Genomic DNA, 18,548 nt, shown 5'->3' with positions numbered 1-18,548 from the left:
AATGAGGATGTTGGGCCCTAAAGGGATGGATTGGGGAGTCTCACATCGATTGTTGAGGAAAACGAGCTGAGCCCCAAACCCCTAGACCTCAAAAAGGGTGGATTGTGAAATTCCACGTCGATGAACACCAAGTGGTGTGCCAGTGAGGATGTTGGGCCTCGTAAGTAGTGGATTGAGGGGTCCCACATCGATTGTTGAAGAATACAACGCTGACCCCGGACCCCTAGATTCCAAAAGGGGTGGATTGTAAGATTCCAGAGTAGACACCAAGTGGTGTGTCAGCTGGGATACTAGGTTACAGAAGGAGTGGATTGTGGGTCCCATATCGATAAAAATAGATATTATACAAGCTAATTAAAAGAGCATGAAATTAAAATTTTAGTATTCATACTATAGCGAAAAAGAAAAAAAAAAAGAAAAAAGAAAAAAGGCTCAAACAAGACCTTGCGAAATCTTTGGCTTCCCATCCTGCCCCACTGCTCCTGTTCTAATATCGCCATTCACGGGCGCTGACACCCCCTGGCAAGGCGGCGGCAGTGGCGCTACCACGGCGGCTCCACTGGCCGTGTAGTATATTTGTCTTCCGGTGGTGCTGTCGTAGGCCACCTGGGTGTACGGTCTTCCTGTGTCTGGCGCCAGAGTCGAACCCCCACTGGGATAGGCAGCGACCTTTGAAGGTTGTTGTGGCATAGACGGTGATGAAGTGGTTGGATACGGCGGCTGTGGAGGCTGTACGACATTGTAAACCGGTTGCTCGCGGTAAATATTCGAGGACATACGCTGTACGGCGTAGTAGCCTTGATTTGCCGGCGGAGAGGTTACCGGTCGAGCCATCGGATGTTGAGGCGAGTGATAAACCGCACCGGGAGCGTGAATCATGTAGACCGGCGGATTGTCCGGTCCGCCGGAAACCTGCTTTTCAGGCCAGTATGAGGCTGGGTTCTGGAATCCCGGCGGCGCGTGGAAATTACCGCCGTAGTCTCTCCTTCGATACGCCGCGGCTTCCTCCTGTTCGCTGATATGCAACCTCTGTAATTCCTGCAATTGCCTCTGAATCTCGGCCGGATGAACGGCAGGATCCGATACCGTGATTCGATCTCCCGGAACAGGTCTAGCAACAGATTCAATCGGCGGAGAAACCACCTCCGGCACCGGATCGTGCAATTTCAACGCCACAGGCGGCGGAGGAGGAGGCGCGATTCCACTCTTATCCAAACCAAACAGAAATTCCACCTTATTTGGAACAGATTGCTTAGGCGCTTCGCCTCCACGGCTCGAACCAGAACTAAAAACCTCCACAAATCGCTCCCGATCGGACCTACCTCCATCGGACCCAAAGCTAGGGCTCTGATTAACCGGAAACAGAAATAGCCGCATCCGAGCGGGCTTCCCGGGCGCCCGACAGAGACGATCGTACTCGTGCATCATGTGCTCGAGATCATCATCATTCGAAACCGAAATCAACGCGTCCAGATCCTCGCCGGGGAGCTGATACTTGAAGGTAACGTCAGAGTCACAGAGAGACGAAAGCTTAGCGATCATGGAGGCAAACTTAATAGAGCGGTCAACGGCGAAGATCTTAGTCTCGCCGCCGACATAAGAAAGGAGGTTGTCGTGAGGACGAGGGTGGATCTTTCCGCCGTAGCTGGACAGGAACTTAACCTTGTAGTTCTGGTTCTGGAGCTGGGCAGAGTCGTCCCAGGGAGGGGCGGTTTCTGAGTCGATCTCGGCGGAGCGAGAGGAGGAGTCGCCGGACTCGGGGAAAGTGTTGTAACCGTAGCTATCCATGGCGGAGGAGGGAGAGATTTTCAGTCAGAGTGGAGAGGTTTTTCTCATTTCTACGGAGATTTGTTGATCGGAATGGAAGCAGAGAGAGCGACGGAACGGTCTATCTCTGTTTTGCTTTCGCTTTCGTTTCCGACAGGTGGTGGGTTGGAGTTGGCCTCCTTTAGCGGCTTATATATATATATATATATATATATACGTATACGCATTCATAAGGTAATATATTATGTCTAGAAACAATAATTCACTTAAAAATTTCAAATTTCGTTAATATTTTACTTCAAAAATAATCTAAAAAATGGTGATTATTAGTCATGTGGGACTTTGATCATCCAACACCTCCCCTTACTCGAGGTCCGACTCCTTTGGAGTCTTAGTCAACAAATAACTCATCTAGAACGAACATGACTCTCTCTCCAAGTTTAGGGCTCTCATGTCTCATAACTTTGCTTTGGCCTTCCCCAAAAGACCTCATCTCCTAGTGGAGAGAGTATTCATTGATTATAAATTCATGATCATTCCCTAAATTAACCAATGTGGGACTTTCGTCATCCAATAAATCTAACCCAAGGGCTATAGAAGAAAAACAATATGAATACATTTACCTTAATTCAGTCTCATGATCATCACCGTGATATCGTCATTTGTTATCTTACCTTTATTTAAAAATAAGAGTAACCCGTTACTTGAGTATTTTAAAAACTACTTAGCAAGTAACCCCAGGCTATTGTCATGAAATGCAATCATTTTTGGGACCTATCATTTCATGCTCTTGGCCTAACTTTGAGTTCGAGCAGAATTAGAACTTTAAATACAAATTGTGATAGATTTGCTTGTAAGGATTATATCAATGATACAAACTGTCTTACAAATTATAACTCTCTAAATCACGAGCAAATGAATGAAAATTGATTCACTAAAAAATGTAATCAATTAAATTTATATCATTAGATATATATGATAATAAAGTTCATTATTTAGTTTTTTTTTTTTTTTTGAATTCTTCACATTAATATTTAGTATCTTAAATATATTAAATATAAATTAAAATAATATATTTAATCTAAAGTCTTTCAATTCATATTTAATATATTATACCAAATTAATATTTAATATTTACTATAAAAATATATATTTATTGTAATTATATCTAACAACATTTAAATAATTAACATAATTAAATAAATTAAATGAAAAAATATATTTAAAATTTGAATAAAATTTTGAATTAATTAACTATATATTGAGATATCTAGTAAAACTTTAAAATAAAATTCATAATTTTTAGAAGTATTTCTTTAAGTTTTGTAAAATAAAATATATTTTTTAAAAAAGTAAAAAAAAAAAAAAACTAATAAATACGTATTTTTTAAAATATGGTATTAAGAGTATTTTAAAATTTTTAAAATGTATTTTTGAATATTTTTTTTTAACAAAATACCATTTAGATTTATTTTTATTAATTTAGAAAAAAAAAAAAAAAAAAAAAAACTTCCATTCTTCACATTCCATGATCCACATATAATCAAATTACATACAATCGTCTTCTCTATCTGCAAATAATCTTCACCTCTCTCTCATGGGATTTTCCATTCTCCCAATTTCCTCCCGAGCTTTACTCTGCAAACCCACACCCTTCGCCTCTCTCCACTCTTCACACCATTCATCGCTCTTCAAAGTTCATTTTGAATCATCTTCTTCTTCGGCGAATCCTAGTTCTTTTGCCATTTATGCAACTTATTTTGGTGGAGTTTTTGGTCCGAGACCTCGCAGTTTCCGTGCGGGCCGTGTTTTAGCTATGTCTTCGCATAATTCCGTCCAGAAATCGGAGGATGAGTGGCGAGCCATTCTCTCGCCGGAGCAGTTTCGAATTCTCCGGCAGAAAGGGACGGAGTAAGTACTCGTCCTCGCCATTTCTAGAGTGGCTTTTTGTTTTTAGGTTAAGTTGATTCTTCAATTCTGAGTTTGGTTGTTGATTGGAAGTTGAGCTTGTATGGATTTTTGAAGACATTCACTTCCTCTGTTTTGATTACATTTATATGATCTTTTCTTGTATTGTTTGTCTTCTTATTTATCCAGTCCATTTCGAATCATAGTCTTGAATTATCTTACTTTCTATGTCATTCTCCTTCAAATTAGCAACAAATGCTCTGGAAACTGAGAGTGAGTTTGGGATTATCTTTTACGGAAGTGCGTTTCGAGTCGAAGTTTCTTTATCATAGCATGTTGATAGGATATCTGGAAAGAAAGAAATGGAAGAAATCTTAAAAAATTCTCTCTGATATGATTATCATTTTAACCTCTCATTGCAATTCCCTCACTAAACCCTCTTGTAACTGAATTACTTCACAACTCCTTACCCATTGAAGCTGCTTTCTGTAATCTCATGTGTTTGAGGCCTTCTTAGCTTGTATACCAGCATTGATGAATGTGAGATCCGATTAGAGAGAGGAACAAAACATTCCTTATGAGGGTGTGGAATCCTTTTCATAGTAGATGTGTTTTAAAATCTTGAGGGAAAGTCCGAAAGGGAAAGTCCAAAGAGGACAATATCTACTAGCGGTGGATTTGGGCTGTTACTAATGGTATCAGAGCTAGACATTGGGCAGTGTGCCAACGAGGACGTTGGGCCTCGAAGGGGGATGAATTGTGAGATCCCACATCAGTTGGAGAAGGGAACGAAACATTCCTTATAAGGGTGTGGAAACCTCTTCCTAGCATACGTTTTTTAAAATTTTGGGGAGAAGCCCGAAAGGAAAAATAAAAAAAAGGACAAAATCTGTCGGTGGTGGGTTAGAGCTGTTACAATGAACCTCAGACTCTAAGAATATTAGTGGTATTATTAGCATATTAAGAGGACATGTTTATCAATAATATTAGTTAAAGGTGTTGATAAAGGGTTGAATTTAAATTGAGTGGATGAGGGGCAAAGTTGAGGATAAATTTAGAAGAGTTATTTTGTGAGAGTCTAGGCCAATCACAATGTTTGGCAATTGTAATATAATTTCAGTGTTATCTTCTGTGAATCTCTATTGCACGATCAGGTTCCTTTCACATATCTAACATTGGGGCATTACAGGTATCCTGGAACTGGCAAATATGACAAATTCTATGGCGAGGGAGTTTATCACTGTGCAGGATGTGATGCGCCTCTTTATATGTCGAACACAAAATTCTTTTCCGGTTGTGGCTGGCCAGCTTTCTTCGACGGTATTCCTGGAGCCATTAAACGCACCGTGAGTCTTCTACCTCCATCATTCTTTGCATGTAGGATGTTTTAGTAGCTCATCATATTCTGATCCTCTAACAGATGGTGTTGTGTGATATGTCATGTGTTCTAATGCCCCAAATATTTGGGCAACATAATGACATAACTATAATAACTACCCAGTTTTGGTACCACCTGATAGACAAGATTAACATACTTTCTATAACCAGAACGACCAAGCAACAACTTTTCGCACCACTTCGAATCAGTTCAACATACCCATACTACCAAATACATGAACGAGTCGGCCTCACATCAAGTACTACATGATAAATCACTCTAAATGCAAGACCAAAGTCATATAATTCAAACTAGGACTTCACTCCTTAATCCAGAAAAGAGAACAAACTAAACTTTTTAACAACTTCTAACACCACAAATGCATAACAAAAGGAATAGATCATTCTCAGCAAGTTCTCAACACTAGACTCTACTACTAAAACATAGACCATCAAGCTAAAGTACATTAACTAAAGGAAATAACGACTAGCTTGGTCTTGCTTCGTCATGCCTCTTCCCCACCAAATTCCTAAGATCTTTAGTTACTTGCAAAACTGGTGGTTGGTCGCAAGTAGCTCGTACTTGGTGAGTCACCAAACATCAAACAAAAGAAACGTCATGTTGTTCACTTGCATCCAAACATGGTTATCAAAAGTTAATAACATCTCATGCCCAACATCAGGTAAAAAAATAAACACACTTTGAACATCTCATGCATCCAAACAGGAGTCTCAATGTTTATAAACACACCTTGAACAGCTCATCAAATCCGAAAGGAGTTTAACCGAACCAGTACTCACTAAAATTTGCCAAAAGGCTTGGGTAATTGCTGTAATGTGTTTGAATTGGCTCAAGCTACATTAAGGGCCCCAATTGTTAGAAACACAATTTACAACACCTAAAAGGAATTTGAAACAGATCTAAATGCACTGAAACTTACTGAACTGCACCAAACAAAAAGGAATGCTTGCGGTTGGTAGTATCGTCACTGCAGTAGAGTTTAACCACCAAATTTGGGATGAATGGGTGTGGTTCTTCTACGCCTAGGACACCAGAATATCGAACATTGAACAAAGAAAGACATGAGAGAAAAGCATATTGGCAAGTGATTGTGAGGCCTCCATTCTTGACTGGAGGGGACATCAAACGCCTCTGCACTTCCATCTCTTGGATAGATAGAACGGGAGGACAAAGCTTTTTTTGGTTTTTTCACGGTTTGAACTACAAACAAGACACTTCCAAAGGTTAGAAACCATTCCAAAGTACCTAATTCGAGACCAAAGTGCACTAAGACGCATCGGAACTTGCTGATTAGCGCCTTAACGGCCCCGAAAATGTGCTGGAACCGTTAAAAGAATCTCTCCCCCAAGCAACACAACCAATCAAATGTAAACAAAACAAACTCCAAAATTGTTTCTCCTTGAGACGAAGACGTCACTAGTGTTGCATTTTTTCTCTCTCAAAGTTTTTGGTTAAGCAAACATTGAAGAGTTGAAATAGTGAGCTTGTTGTGTAATAAACAGCCTGACCCTGATGGGATGAGGACTGAAATCACATGTGCCGCTTGTGGTGGTCATCTGGGTCATGTCTTTAGAGGAGAAGGCTTTCGAACACCCACAAATGAGCGCCATTGTGTCAATAGTATTTCACTCAAATTTTCGCCCTCTCCATGATTTCTCTTTGTTTCTGTTCTCTGAATCCTGTGATTATATTTATAACCTTAGTAAGTTATTACTACTTTACAACTCAAGAATGCAGTTGTACATCCTATATCGAACAAATCATGTTCAAGTAAGGCCGTTCGGTTAGATGTCACTATTTCGAAGGGCGACTGAAAGGGAAGGAAAAGAGATTTTTCTTCTTTTTCCATTCTATGTATGTAAATTTCTTTGTCTCTATTCTTTGTAGAGCAACCTGCATATTAAAAGTGTTATGATCTTGTTGAATTTGTCAGCTTTGTTTCCTCCTCTCAGGTTCGTAAAGCTAACACGCTTCATGTTTTGCGACGACAAGTTTTATAGATCCGTTTGGATTGACTTTTTAAGTGTTTGTTTTTTTTTTATTTAAAAAGAGTTCTATATATATATTTATTTATTTATTGATTCATAGAAGATGCTAGCTCAGTTTACCACAAAGTCAACCCTTTTCTCAAATTGAATCTTTTAGACTCAAACAAGTAATTAATTTTTTTAAATAATGTTTTAAACTTAAGAACATGTGGGCCATGATGATTGGGTATAGGTAGCATGTTTTAGGGTCATCTATTTTCGAGGCTAGTTAATTCGGTAATTAAGTTGTTACAAAGATTTGAACTTTTTAAGTTGATGAAAGATAATTCTACAATTGAGTAGTAGAAGCTAAGATACATGTAGATTTCAATGACTCACTGAAATTCACATAATCCTCATTGAAATTCACATAATCCTCGGAAATTCACCAGAATTAATTCACATAATACTCAACAACTCATTAGAATTCATGTAATCACGAACACTAGAAGAATTCACATAATCCTTAACAACTCACCAGAATTAATTACATAATCCTCAATAACTCATCAGAATTCATGTAATCACGAACACTAAAATTTTATTTATTTTTTAATATGATATCGTCGATGTTTCTGTTACTATACTAAATTTATAGTTTGTTTCTTCCCACATTAATTTTTTTTTTTCCAAAACTATATTTTTTCGGATTAATTTTTAAATTTCAATACTTTTAAAATAATCACTTCAATTTATCTACAACTACAAGTAATATAAATAAAATAATACGTGTAATTGCACGTGTAAAATGACGTGTATATATAAAATTCATCCACACAAAATTATTTAATTTCCCGACCTTGATTCTGAGCCACAAACTGTTGACACAGCGATTGGTTTGGTGGCTCAGATTTTTCGTCGCTCTATTGCCGTTGTCCTCTTTCGAATAAGTTTCGGCTTCCATGTCCGATTGCACCAATTGCCATGGCCGCAAGAATGGACACGTAAAGCATTGCCAGCCTTTCTGGGATGGGGTGTACGCTTCTTCCAATTTCCTAATTTATTATTTGGGTTCCATTGACTAGATGTTTGTGTTCCAATTCTCTAATTTATTTGGGTTTTGAAGTTCTGGGTTTGTTTTTAAACTAGCAAATGGTTCTCACTGTATTCAAATTGGGTGTATTGGATTCATGAGCTTGGACACTATGTTGGAACCGGTTAGTTGCTGCCAGACCTCGCAGTCTCAGGTAGCTTCTTGATTGTTTGCTTTTGTAATTTCATGTTTTCTAGCTATGAAGTTTCAAACTCTTTGTGAGATCGTTCGGGAGGAGAACGAAAGTGTGGAAACCTCTCATTTGCAGGTGCGCTTTAAAATCTTGAGGGGAAGCCCGAAAGGAAAGTCCGAAGAGGACAATATCTGCTAGTGGTGAGCTTGAGCTAAGCTGTTACAATGGGGAAACCTCTCTCTAGTAGATGCGTTTTAAAACTTTGAGGGGAAACCCGAGAGGGAAAGCCCAAAGAGGACAATATTTGCTAGTGGTGAGCTTGAGCTGTTACAATGTGGAAACCTCTCCTTAGTAGACGCGATTTAAAACTTTGAGGGGAAGCCTGAATGGGAAAGCCTGAAGAAGACAATATCTGCTAGCGGTGGTGGACTTAAGTTGTTACACTCCGAAGAGTGTTCTTGGATTCAGTATGATCCTAGTTATCTGCTTGTGAGTCTTACTTTTCTTTTCTTTTTTCTGGTTAGTTATTCTTCTAAACGTTGATTCTCTTAAAATAGATCACAAACTCATTAGATTGAAGCTTGCAATGAATGGTGATGGGGTTGGGAAAATGTGATGCCTGATCAATTTTCCATGGCCATTTCTCAATAGGTTTATTATTGATCATATATTGTAACGGCCCAAGCCCACCGCTAGTAGATATTATCATCTTTGGACCTTCCCTTTTGGACTTCCCCTCAAGGTTTTTAGAACGCGTCTGCTAGGGAGAAGTTTTCACGCCCTTATAAGGAATGTTTCGTTCTCCTATCCAACCGATGTGGGATCTCACAATCCACCCCCTTGGGGGCCTAGTGTCCTCGTTGGCACACCGTTCGGTGTCTGGCTTTGATAGTTTTCACTCCCTTATAAGGAATGTTTCGTTATCCTATCCAACCAATGTGGGATCTCACAATCCACCCCCTTAGGAGGCCAGTGTCCTCATTGGCACACTGCTTGGTGTCTGGCTCTGATACCATTTGTAACAGCCCAAGCCCACCACTAGCAGATATTGTCCTCTTTAGGTTTTCCTTTTCGGGCTTCCCCTCAAGGTTTTTAAAACGCGTTTGTTAAGGAGAGGTTTCCACACCCTTACAATCAATGCTTCCTTCCCATCTCCAACCAATGCGGGATCTCACGATCCACTCTCTTATGGGCCCAACGAACTCGCTGGCACACCACCCGGTTTCTGGCTCTAATACCATTTGTAACAGCCCAAGCTCTTGAAAGAAAGTCTAAAGAGGACAATATCCATGTACTTTACTTGAAAATTGCATACCATACCCAAGTTTCTCAATTGTTTCACTTGTTTCTTACCATGCAGATTTACAGTGTAGTTAAACAGAAGAATTCTTTAAGAGCCTACTCTCATACTGTTCATCAACATTGTGGATCTTCCTTCAACTTACATTATTCACGGTCGAAGAAAGTGGCCATTTCACAAAGCATTATAAATTGCTGGAGGAATGATTATTCCTTTGTCCCTATACAATCCCACAACAATGCTACTACGTTAAACATCAAATTAGTTGGACGAAATGGATACAATTGGTCTAATCATAGGCATAAACCAAGGCAAAGATCAAGAATGCATGCAGCTATTGATGTTGCAGCTGCTGTGGATGTCATCAACGATTTAGGATTGGACACACTGACATTCCTAGCTGTGACCGTCATAGTTGTTCCATTATTTAGGAGGATTAAAGCTAGCCCTGTAAGAATGATATCCCCTTTCTTCTTCTCCACTTATTGTTCTTATTTTGTTCTTATCTTTAGTTTGATTCAAAATTTGACCATATGTTCATTGTTTTCAGATTCTCGGTTTCTTCTTTGCTGGGATTGTACTTAATCAATTTGGTGTGATTAGAAATCTTACAGATGTTAAAGTTTTGTCCGAATGGGGAATACTTTTCCTGGTAAGCCACATCAACTCTTGAATGTGGAAGAAATGTTGTTGTCATTAGGTGTCGTATTTGGGCGTGTTCGTGAGCACGTGAGTGTGTATAAGTATACATTGTACTAACATTATTCCTTTTTAGCTATTTGAGATGGGTTTGGAGCTTTCATTTGCGCGTCTAAAAGCTCTTGCAAGGTTTGCGTTCGGCATGGGTTTGACACAGGTATAATCCTAGAAAGAAAAAAGTATGATGCTTGACTAGAATATATCGTGAATTGAATCGGTTAAGTTTTCCCTTGATTCGACCTACTACAAAGTGTCATTCTACTACTTATATTTTTGTGTAGATAGATTAACAAAAGTAGGTTGAAACTTGTTGTCACATTATATAGTCAAAGTGAAGTTAAACTCCAAGAAGACGCATGTAATAGTCCAAGTCCGCTGCTAGCAGATATTGTACTCTTTGGGTTTTTCCTTTCGGGCTTCCCTCAAGGTTTCGTGTTAGGGAGAAGTTTTCACACCCTTATAAGAAATGCTTTGTTCCCCTCTCCAATCAATGTGGGATCTCACAATCCACCCTCCTTAGGGGCCTAACGTCCTCACTGACACACCGTTCAATGACTGGCTCTGATACCATTTGTAACAGCCCAAGCCCACCGCTAGCAGATGTTGTACTCTTTGGGCTTTCCCTTTCGGGCTTCCCCTCAAGGTTTTAAAATGCATCTATTAGGGAGAAGTTCCACACCCTTATAAGGAATGCTCCGTTCCTCTCTCTAACCAGTGTGGGATCTCACAATTCACCCTCCTTAAGGGCCCAGCGTCCTCGCTGGCACACCGTCTGGTGACTAGCTCTGATACCATTTATAACAGCCCAAGCCCACCACTAGCAGATATTGTACTTTTTGGGCTTTCCCTTTCGAGCTTTCCCTCGCGTTTTGGGATCTTGTAACGCATATATGGAGATGTCAGGCAAACCCACATGGGTACTGGTTGTACTAGGTCTCTCATCTCTAAATGGGATAGTATGCCCTTAACCAGTTGGCAACATGGAGTAGAACGCAGCCTTAAAAAACTAGCTCGTAATTGAAGAGTACCGAAGTGGTCGTAAGCCACGTACTATGCCGTATCTAGCATAGTGAGACTCAATGAGGAGTCCCTATTTCTATAATCTAGTTCATATCTTCTCTTTGTAGTTTTATTTCTTTTAACTTGTTCACTCACACACTCCCTCCTTTGCTTTTGAAGGTCATGTTATCGACTATTGCTTTCACAGCGTTTGAACTTCCCCCTAATGGAGCTATTGGAACGAGGATTTTGGAGTTCCTTTTTCACGCCAGATCTGACTTGGTAAGCACTCTGTTTCAACTGATTTCCTTAAATCTGCATTTCATAGATGGACATTAGAGCAAACTACGACATAAAAATAGTTTCAAACGATGAAATGCAAAACAACCTATTCTAACCTAAGACTAGGAATTTAAATGAGTCTACCCTATGCATGTGCCACAATCTTTGCTCGTGATGTCGCTGTTCTCTGTACATGTGTGCCTTGCCTTTACTTGAAAAATGATGGCACACGACCGAAATACTCAGTAAGTGGCCTCACTATAGGGGGCCATGCAAATGCAAACACATGCAATCATGCTCTTGGGACCTATCTCTATTCTCTAGGAGTGGCCTCCAGTCTCAGACTACTATGGATGTGTAGTATTTCCCTACACATGACCCCACACGTGTATATAGTTTCGCTAATCGATTAGATCAAATATCCATGTGTTTAAACATTTGTAATTTTGCTAATCGAGTTTGTAAGAACTTCAGACAAGAAAACCTCCCTTTTATGCTACGATGACTATGTTCCACTTACTTGAGATATGATTTGTTGAATTGTAGGTTAACATCAGAAGCGTTGATGAAGCGATTGTGATCGGTGCTGCCCTCTCTCTATCTTCTTCAGCATTCGTTTTACAGGTAGTCTAGTCAAGTACTCTCATAATAGAACCTTTTTTTTACAACTTGATATCAATTCTATGAAAATGCATATCAATCCATTGACGACCTGAAGTCGTTGCTACTAAAAACGGAGTATTAAGTAAAAACTCTTGAAGATTGCAAGCCTAAATCCTTCTGTACTCAATCTTCGCATGAAGAATAGTCCTGTGAATAATTTTAAGAGACGAAACTGTGACGTTGTCGCATTACTAAGACTTAAGGACACGGAAAATATTACTAATGGTATTTGAAGAACAATGTCGAAGTTTATTGCATTTTACAATGTGAGAATATTACTAATGGTAAGGCATTTAGGATAGTTAACCTTACCTATCATAATGAATAGCTTCTTGCAGAGAAAGGAGAGCTTGCAACAAGATTTGGGTCAGCAACTCTAGGGATACTTCTTCTTCAGGTTTTTTCTCTCAACAAATACTTGGGACTTGTTTCGTACCGCTTCGATTTTAGTATATTATATTCTTTCTTTCGAAGTATTTTGGTCCTTTGTAACTTTTCTGCATTGCATACTGTTTGATGCAGGATATTGCTGTTGTCCCTCTCTTGGTCATACTTCCTGTTCTTGAGAGCCAGGTATTTGAAGGGATTATAACACTCAAATTAGAGGGATATGCTGCGAAATATATATTCTTTCTGCTGCTCATCTAGTATGTTACCTGTGATCGCTTTTGTACGGTTAACTCTCGACCCTGACTGTGATATCCCACATCGGTTGGGGAGGTGAACGAAACATCCTTTATAAGGGTGTGGAAACTTTTCCCTAGCAGACGCGTTTTAAAGCCCTGAGAGGAAGCCTGAAAGGAAAAGCCCAAAGATGACAATATCTTCTAGCGGTCGGCTTGGACCATTACAAATGGTATCAGAGTCAGACACCGGGTGATGTGCCAGCAAAGAGGCTGTTCCCCAAAGGGGAGTAGACATGTGGCGGTGTACCAGTAAAGACATTGGGCCCTGAAGAGGGTGGATTTGGTGGGGGTCCCACATCGATTGGAGAAAGGAACTAGTGTCAGCGAGGACGTTGGGCCTTCAAAGAGGGTGAATTGTGATATTCCACATCAGTTGGGGAGGAGAATGAAACACCCTTTATCAGGGTGTGGAAACCTTTATCCAGCAGACGCGTTTTAAAGCTTTGAGGGGAAGCCCGAAAGGGAAATCCCAAAGAGGACAATCTACTAGCGGTGGGCTTGGGCCGTTACACCGACGCATACACATATCATCTTGACATATATAACTTAGCACCAAGTTTGTGAAATAGTTTGACCTTGTGTATTGCTTCACTCGTAGAATTTGGGCACGGAAAGTATCTGGCCAATGCTTGCACAAGAAAGTCTCAAGGCTTTAGGTGGACTCGGTCTGCTGTCCCTTGGAGGAAAGTTGATTCTTAGGCGAGTTTTCGAGGTTCGCATCTTGCTTATAGTATTAGTATGGATTGCGCAAGTTAGTTTTACGATCTTAATAAAGCGTGTTCAAAATTCAGGTCGTTGCAGAAGCAAGAAGCTCTGAGGCTTTTGTGGCTCTTTGCCTGCTGACAGTTGCTGGCACATCACTAATCACTCAGAAACTGGGCTTTAGTGACACGGTTCGTTTCTTTTCGTTTCTTTTTCATGCTCGGGAACAATTAACGTGTGAATTTTTCATATGTATAATATTTTAATTAGAATTAACGTATAATACAGCTGGGAGCATTTTTGGCTGGAGCAATATTAGCAGAAACTAATTTCCGGACACAGATTGAAGCTGATATTAGGCCATTTAGGGGCTTGCTCCTCGGGTTATTCTTTGTTACGACCGGGACCTCCATTGATACGCAGGTGCAATATCTTCCGTTTTCCGTGTGCTGGTTTAATCTATAAGTTTGAAAATTGTATGTATTTCCACTAGAAGAATATAGGTTTATCCACAAGCAATCTAGTCAGGTACAATGTAACATATGGAAGTCGAAATACGTTAATTCTTTATAAGGCGTCAAAGGCTGTTACACATCAAGATTTTTCGAGTTTTTTTAGTTAATGACTGCTGGAAGAGTGCACTCCTATTGGCTTAAACGGCATCTCGTTTAATAATCGATTTCATTTCTATGCAGCTTCTGTTTCGAGAATGGCCGAATGTCCTTGCCCTTTTGGTGGGTTTAATAGCCATCAAGACTCTTATAATAACAGCAATAGGTCCCCGTGTCGGGCTCACTACTCAAGAAAGCGTACGAATAGGATTTCTTCTATCGCAAGGAGGCGAGTTCGGATTTGTAGTGTTTTCTCTGGCAAACAGGCAAGTCTTAGTCTCTATTCTCCATTCATAAATCCTTGTTTCATGTTTGGTTATCATTTACTCTTTCATGGGAGCAGGCTTGGAGTGTTACCACTTGAGTTAAACAAGCTACTCATCATTATTGTTGTCTTGTCAATGGCTCTAACCCCGTTGCTTAACGAAGCTGGACGGAAGGCGTCTGAATACATCAGTGAAAAGTACAAGACAGACGATGTATGTTTAAGGCTTCGTTTCGATACTCGGTGTTTGAATTACATTGATCTGGACCTGAATAAGTTTATCTGTTTTGAAATGTGCGATTTTGACAGAAAGCTGCAGACACGGTGAATTTCGACGCTACCGAACCTGTTATCATCGTTGGATTCGGTCAAATGGGTCAGGTTTGTATCCATATATATCTATAGATATTTAGCAGGAGTTCAACCTTTTGAATCTTGTCTTTTCTAAGTAGGTCCTGGCAAATTTCTTATCTACACCTTTGGTATCTGGAGCTGATGGCAGCTCTCCTGGATGGCCATATGTAGCGTTTGATATCGATCTTTCCGTAGTGAAGGTCGGTTCAGCGTGCGTGTTTTTTGTTCTCCCCTTATCTGGAATGGCATAGTTTTTGCATGGTTATCTGAATTCTTACATTTCTATGATTTTTTTCCGACGATTAGAGGTCAAGAAAACTTGGTTTTCCCGTTCTCTACGGAGACGGATCACGACCAGCAGTTCTGCAATCTGCTGGAATCTCTTCTCCAAAAGCTGTCATGGTTATGATCACGGAGAAGAAGGCAACAATCGAGGCTGTTCAAAAGCTCCGTCTCGCCTTCCCTGCGGTAAATTTTCTCTCCATTGAATAAAAACTATGCTGAAAGCATCACATATCCTGTTTTGAATAGAGAAAACCAAAAGGAAACTGCAGTCCTTCAAGGTTATATTTATCTTTTTAAGTGTGTTCTTTCATTGTGCTCGAACAATGGTTGTTTAATTCACGAGCTATTCAGTTCGATTTGAATACAACAAAACGTTCATGATACAGATCCCGATTTACGCCCGAGCTAAAGACGTGATGCATCTATTAGATTTAAAGAATGCCGGTGCAACGGATGCTATTCTCGAAGATGCTGAGGTATCAGTTTTGAGTGATCAGGAAATGATGCATAGTTATTGATATATGATGCATTCTTGTAGACAATCCTAATTCTTCAATTTGTTTGTGCAGACTAGTTTACAACTTGGGTCAAAGCTTTTGAAAGGGCTCGGTGTCATGTCCGACCAAGTGTCGTTCCTTAGTCAGATGGTTCGAAACTCTATGGAAGTACGAGCACAAGATGCACTCGACAAATCCAACGAGCAAGAGTTAGAGATTATGAAACCACTGCAGGTTCGTATATTTAAACAAAATGAATGTATGAACTTTTGTTGATTAGATGTAGGAGGGAGAGAAAGGAAAGGAAAATGAGACATGTTGTAGGTGCCAATGGATTCTTATACAAGTTACATACGTATAGATCCTAGGTAGTAGTCTTAGCCCTCCGCTAGTATATATTGTCTGCTTTGGCCCGTTATGTATTGCTGTTAGCCTCACGGTTTTAAAATCCGTCTGCTAGGGAGAGATTTCCCCATCCTTGTAAGGAATATTTCGTTCCCCTCTCCAATCGATGTAGGATCTCACAATCCACCCCCCAGGCCCAGCGTTCTCGCTGGCACACCGTCTGGTGTCTGGCTCTGATACCATTTGTAGCAGCTCAAGCCCACCACTGGCAAATATTGTCCGTTTGGGCCCGTTACGTATCGCCATTAGCCTCACAGTTTTAAAACACGTCTACTAGGGAGAGGTTTCCACACCCTTATAAGGAATGTACATATCGCCGTCAACTTCACGGTTTTAAAACGCGTCTACTAGGGAGAGGTTTCCACACCCTTATAAGAAATGTTACATTTCCCTCTCCAACCAATGTTGGATCTCATAATCCGCCTCCCTTCGGAGCCCAGTGTCCTCGCTGGCACGCCGCCTGGTGCCTGGCTCTGATACCATTTATAACAGCCCAAGCCCACCGCTAACAAATATTGTTCGTTTTGGCCCCTTACGTATTGCCATCAGCCTCACAGTTTTAAAACACGTCTACTAAGGAGAGGTTTCCACACTCTTTTAAGGAATGTACGTATCGCCGTCAACCTCACGGTTTTAAAACACATCTATTAGGGAGAAGTTTCCACAACCTTATAAGTAATGTTTCATTCCCCTCTCCAAATGATGTGGGATCTCACAATCCACCTCCCTTCGGGGCCCAGCGTCTTCGCTGACACACAGAGTCTTAACCTTCATCGTAGCATGAAGCCACAGAGTCTTAGCACTCGTCAACTCTCTCCCACTTTTCATTCCTTCTTCTCAATGTTTCTAGTGCTAGGTGTCACAATCGCATTCTTGCAGCAACGATTGTGCAACACTTGTTCCAACCTAGCAAATAAGTTAGGCGTATGAAATTCGCACTTCACAGACAATATCAACGTATACTCGAGCCTTGAGTCACGTTTGAGAGAAATGTTTTATATTTTGACTAATATTGTCTATAATCACCCAAAAAAAAAAATGACACCATTGTTACTGGTTTGATCGTTTAGATACGTGTAAAGGACTCGATGATGACCCCGGAGAACGAACTGTCGAGGCTGAACGGCAAAGAAATGGATGAAAGGAAGCAAGCAGATTTAGATGGAAAAGGAGTCCTGTACTGTGAACTTGATACAGTGGAAAACAGTTCAGATCCTGATAATATGGTACAGCCTCCAACCCCTTACATCACAGCCACTGATGCCTTAGAAAACTGAAACATTCTTCATCGCAATGTTGTAAAGAACTTCACATGATTTTATCATACATTTTTTTAGTGTTCATAATTTAAATAAAGTTGATTCAATCTCCAATGCTATTAATATATGTTAGGGTATATCAAAATCTTATATATTCATCGCATTTTTCGATTATTCTTCTTCGAGGCAAACAGATGTAAATCGAGGCAAACCGAGGATTCGAATCTTTAATCACGTTAATAAATATTGTTTATAAAGACGTGTCATCGTAATGGTAAAGTATTACGATCATTCAAGAAACTTTGTGTGTAGGTAAGTTGGCATGCAAATCTTCGATCGTTCAATGCTATTTATGTGACCAATATAAAAAAGTTTATTTGTTTTAGATATTATAATAAATATGAAGGTAGAGAATCTCACCCAATTCAGATATGGTTTGCTCTGTGAGTAGTAGGGATCGTGGTAGGGAAAACTTCCTGTCTAATTACAATATCAAGTATGCAATTTGTCACGACACAATTGTTATAATTTAGATATGGTCTTAGTTCATTCATGTATCCCTCTTTTACTCGAGTGTCACATGCCCATTAGTTTTCGCTTATCCCCAAACCACATGTTACTGGTAGATGTACGGATATGATACCATTGTAACAATCCAATAACTCTAATATGGATATGGTCTCGGTTCATTTATGTACTTCTCGTTTGCTCGGGTATCACACAATTTAAATTTACATTTAAGGATAATGTTAATAAAGTTGAACGTTTACTTTATTTCCTTTTCCTTTTCCTTTTTCTCTTATTTATCTCTAAACAAAAGAAAAAGTGAGAAATCAACTTTAACCTAAAGATTGATTGCTACAATCAAGCACAATCTTCCTAAGAATCACAAAACTTTCTCATCCAAATTCTTTCTCTTTAGAGTGAATAATAAGTGAGTGATTAAGAATGATAAAGTTTTTTTTAGTTTTCATAGTGATAATGTGCTTTTTAGAAAGAAAAAAAAGGGTCATTCATGAAAATAAAAAATTTTAGTTCACAAAATAATCGTAAAAGTTTGTCTATATTGGTTGGTAAAGAGAACGAAACAGGGTATGAAAATCTTTCTTTGGTAGACCCATTTTAAAGCCTTACGAGAAAATCTTTCTGTTTTTATTTTTAAGTAATCATTTTTAGTTATTTATTTATGAATTATTATTATGATTATTTTGATATATATATTTTTGTATGATAAAATAAAAATATGATTTCTGGTAGTTCGAAAATTTGATCAT

At 39.5% G+C, this 18,548-nt stretch overlaps 3 protein-coding genes across 3 annotated transcripts; 2 read left to right on the top strand and 1 right to left on the bottom strand.

Moving 5' to 3' along the window:
- Positions 1–432: 432 nt before the first annotated feature.
- On the bottom strand, positions 433–1,788 carry LOC111486573. The gene has a single exon (XM_023133745.1). It carries the CDS (start codon positions 1,786–1,788, stop codon positions 433–435), a length of 1,356 nt encoding a protein of 451 aa, XP_022989513.1.
- Positions 1,789–3,317: 1,529 nt separating this feature from the next.
- On the top strand, positions 3,318–7,006 carry LOC111486156 (peptide methionine sulfoxide reductase B5-like). Its single transcript, XM_023133183.1, has 3 exons — positions 3,318–3,678; positions 4,865–5,021; positions 6,577–7,006. The coding sequence occupies exons 1-3, from the start codon at positions 3,365–3,367 to the stop codon at positions 6,724–6,726; spliced, it is 621 nt and encodes a 206-aa protein (XP_022988951.1). The 5' UTR covers positions 3,318–3,364; the 3' UTR covers positions 6,727–7,006.
- On the top strand, positions 4,933–17,422 carry LOC111485943 (K(+) efflux antiporter 3, chloroplastic-like). Its single transcript, XM_023132918.1, has 21 exons — positions 4,933–5,021; positions 7,952–8,077; positions 8,191–8,288; positions 9,628–10,017; positions 10,118–10,219; positions 10,343–10,423; positions 11,446–11,547; positions 12,094–12,171; positions 12,539–12,607; positions 12,733–12,783; positions 13,495–13,608; positions 13,688–13,789; positions 13,887–14,021; positions 14,294–14,475; positions 14,553–14,688; positions 14,784–14,855; positions 14,927–15,028; positions 15,135–15,296; positions 15,500–15,589; positions 15,683–15,844; positions 17,086–17,422. The coding sequence occupies exons 2-21, from the start codon at positions 8,071–8,073 to the stop codon at positions 17,290–17,292; spliced, it is 2,442 nt and encodes an 813-aa protein (XP_022988686.1). The 5' UTR covers positions 4,933–5,021; positions 7,952–8,070; the 3' UTR covers positions 17,293–17,422.
- Positions 17,423–18,548: the final 1,126 nt, after the last annotated feature.

The sequence above is a fragment of the Cucurbita maxima genome, unplaced genomic scaffold (assembly GCF_002738345.1).
Source record: "Cucurbita maxima cultivar Rimu unplaced genomic scaffold, Cmax_1.0 Cma_Scf00011, whole genome shotgun sequence".
In the NCBI taxonomy this organism is placed as follows: domain Eukaryota; kingdom Viridiplantae; phylum Streptophyta; class Magnoliopsida; order Cucurbitales; family Cucurbitaceae; genus Cucurbita; species Cucurbita maxima.
This window is presented reverse-complemented; position numbering and strand designations above follow the sequence as displayed.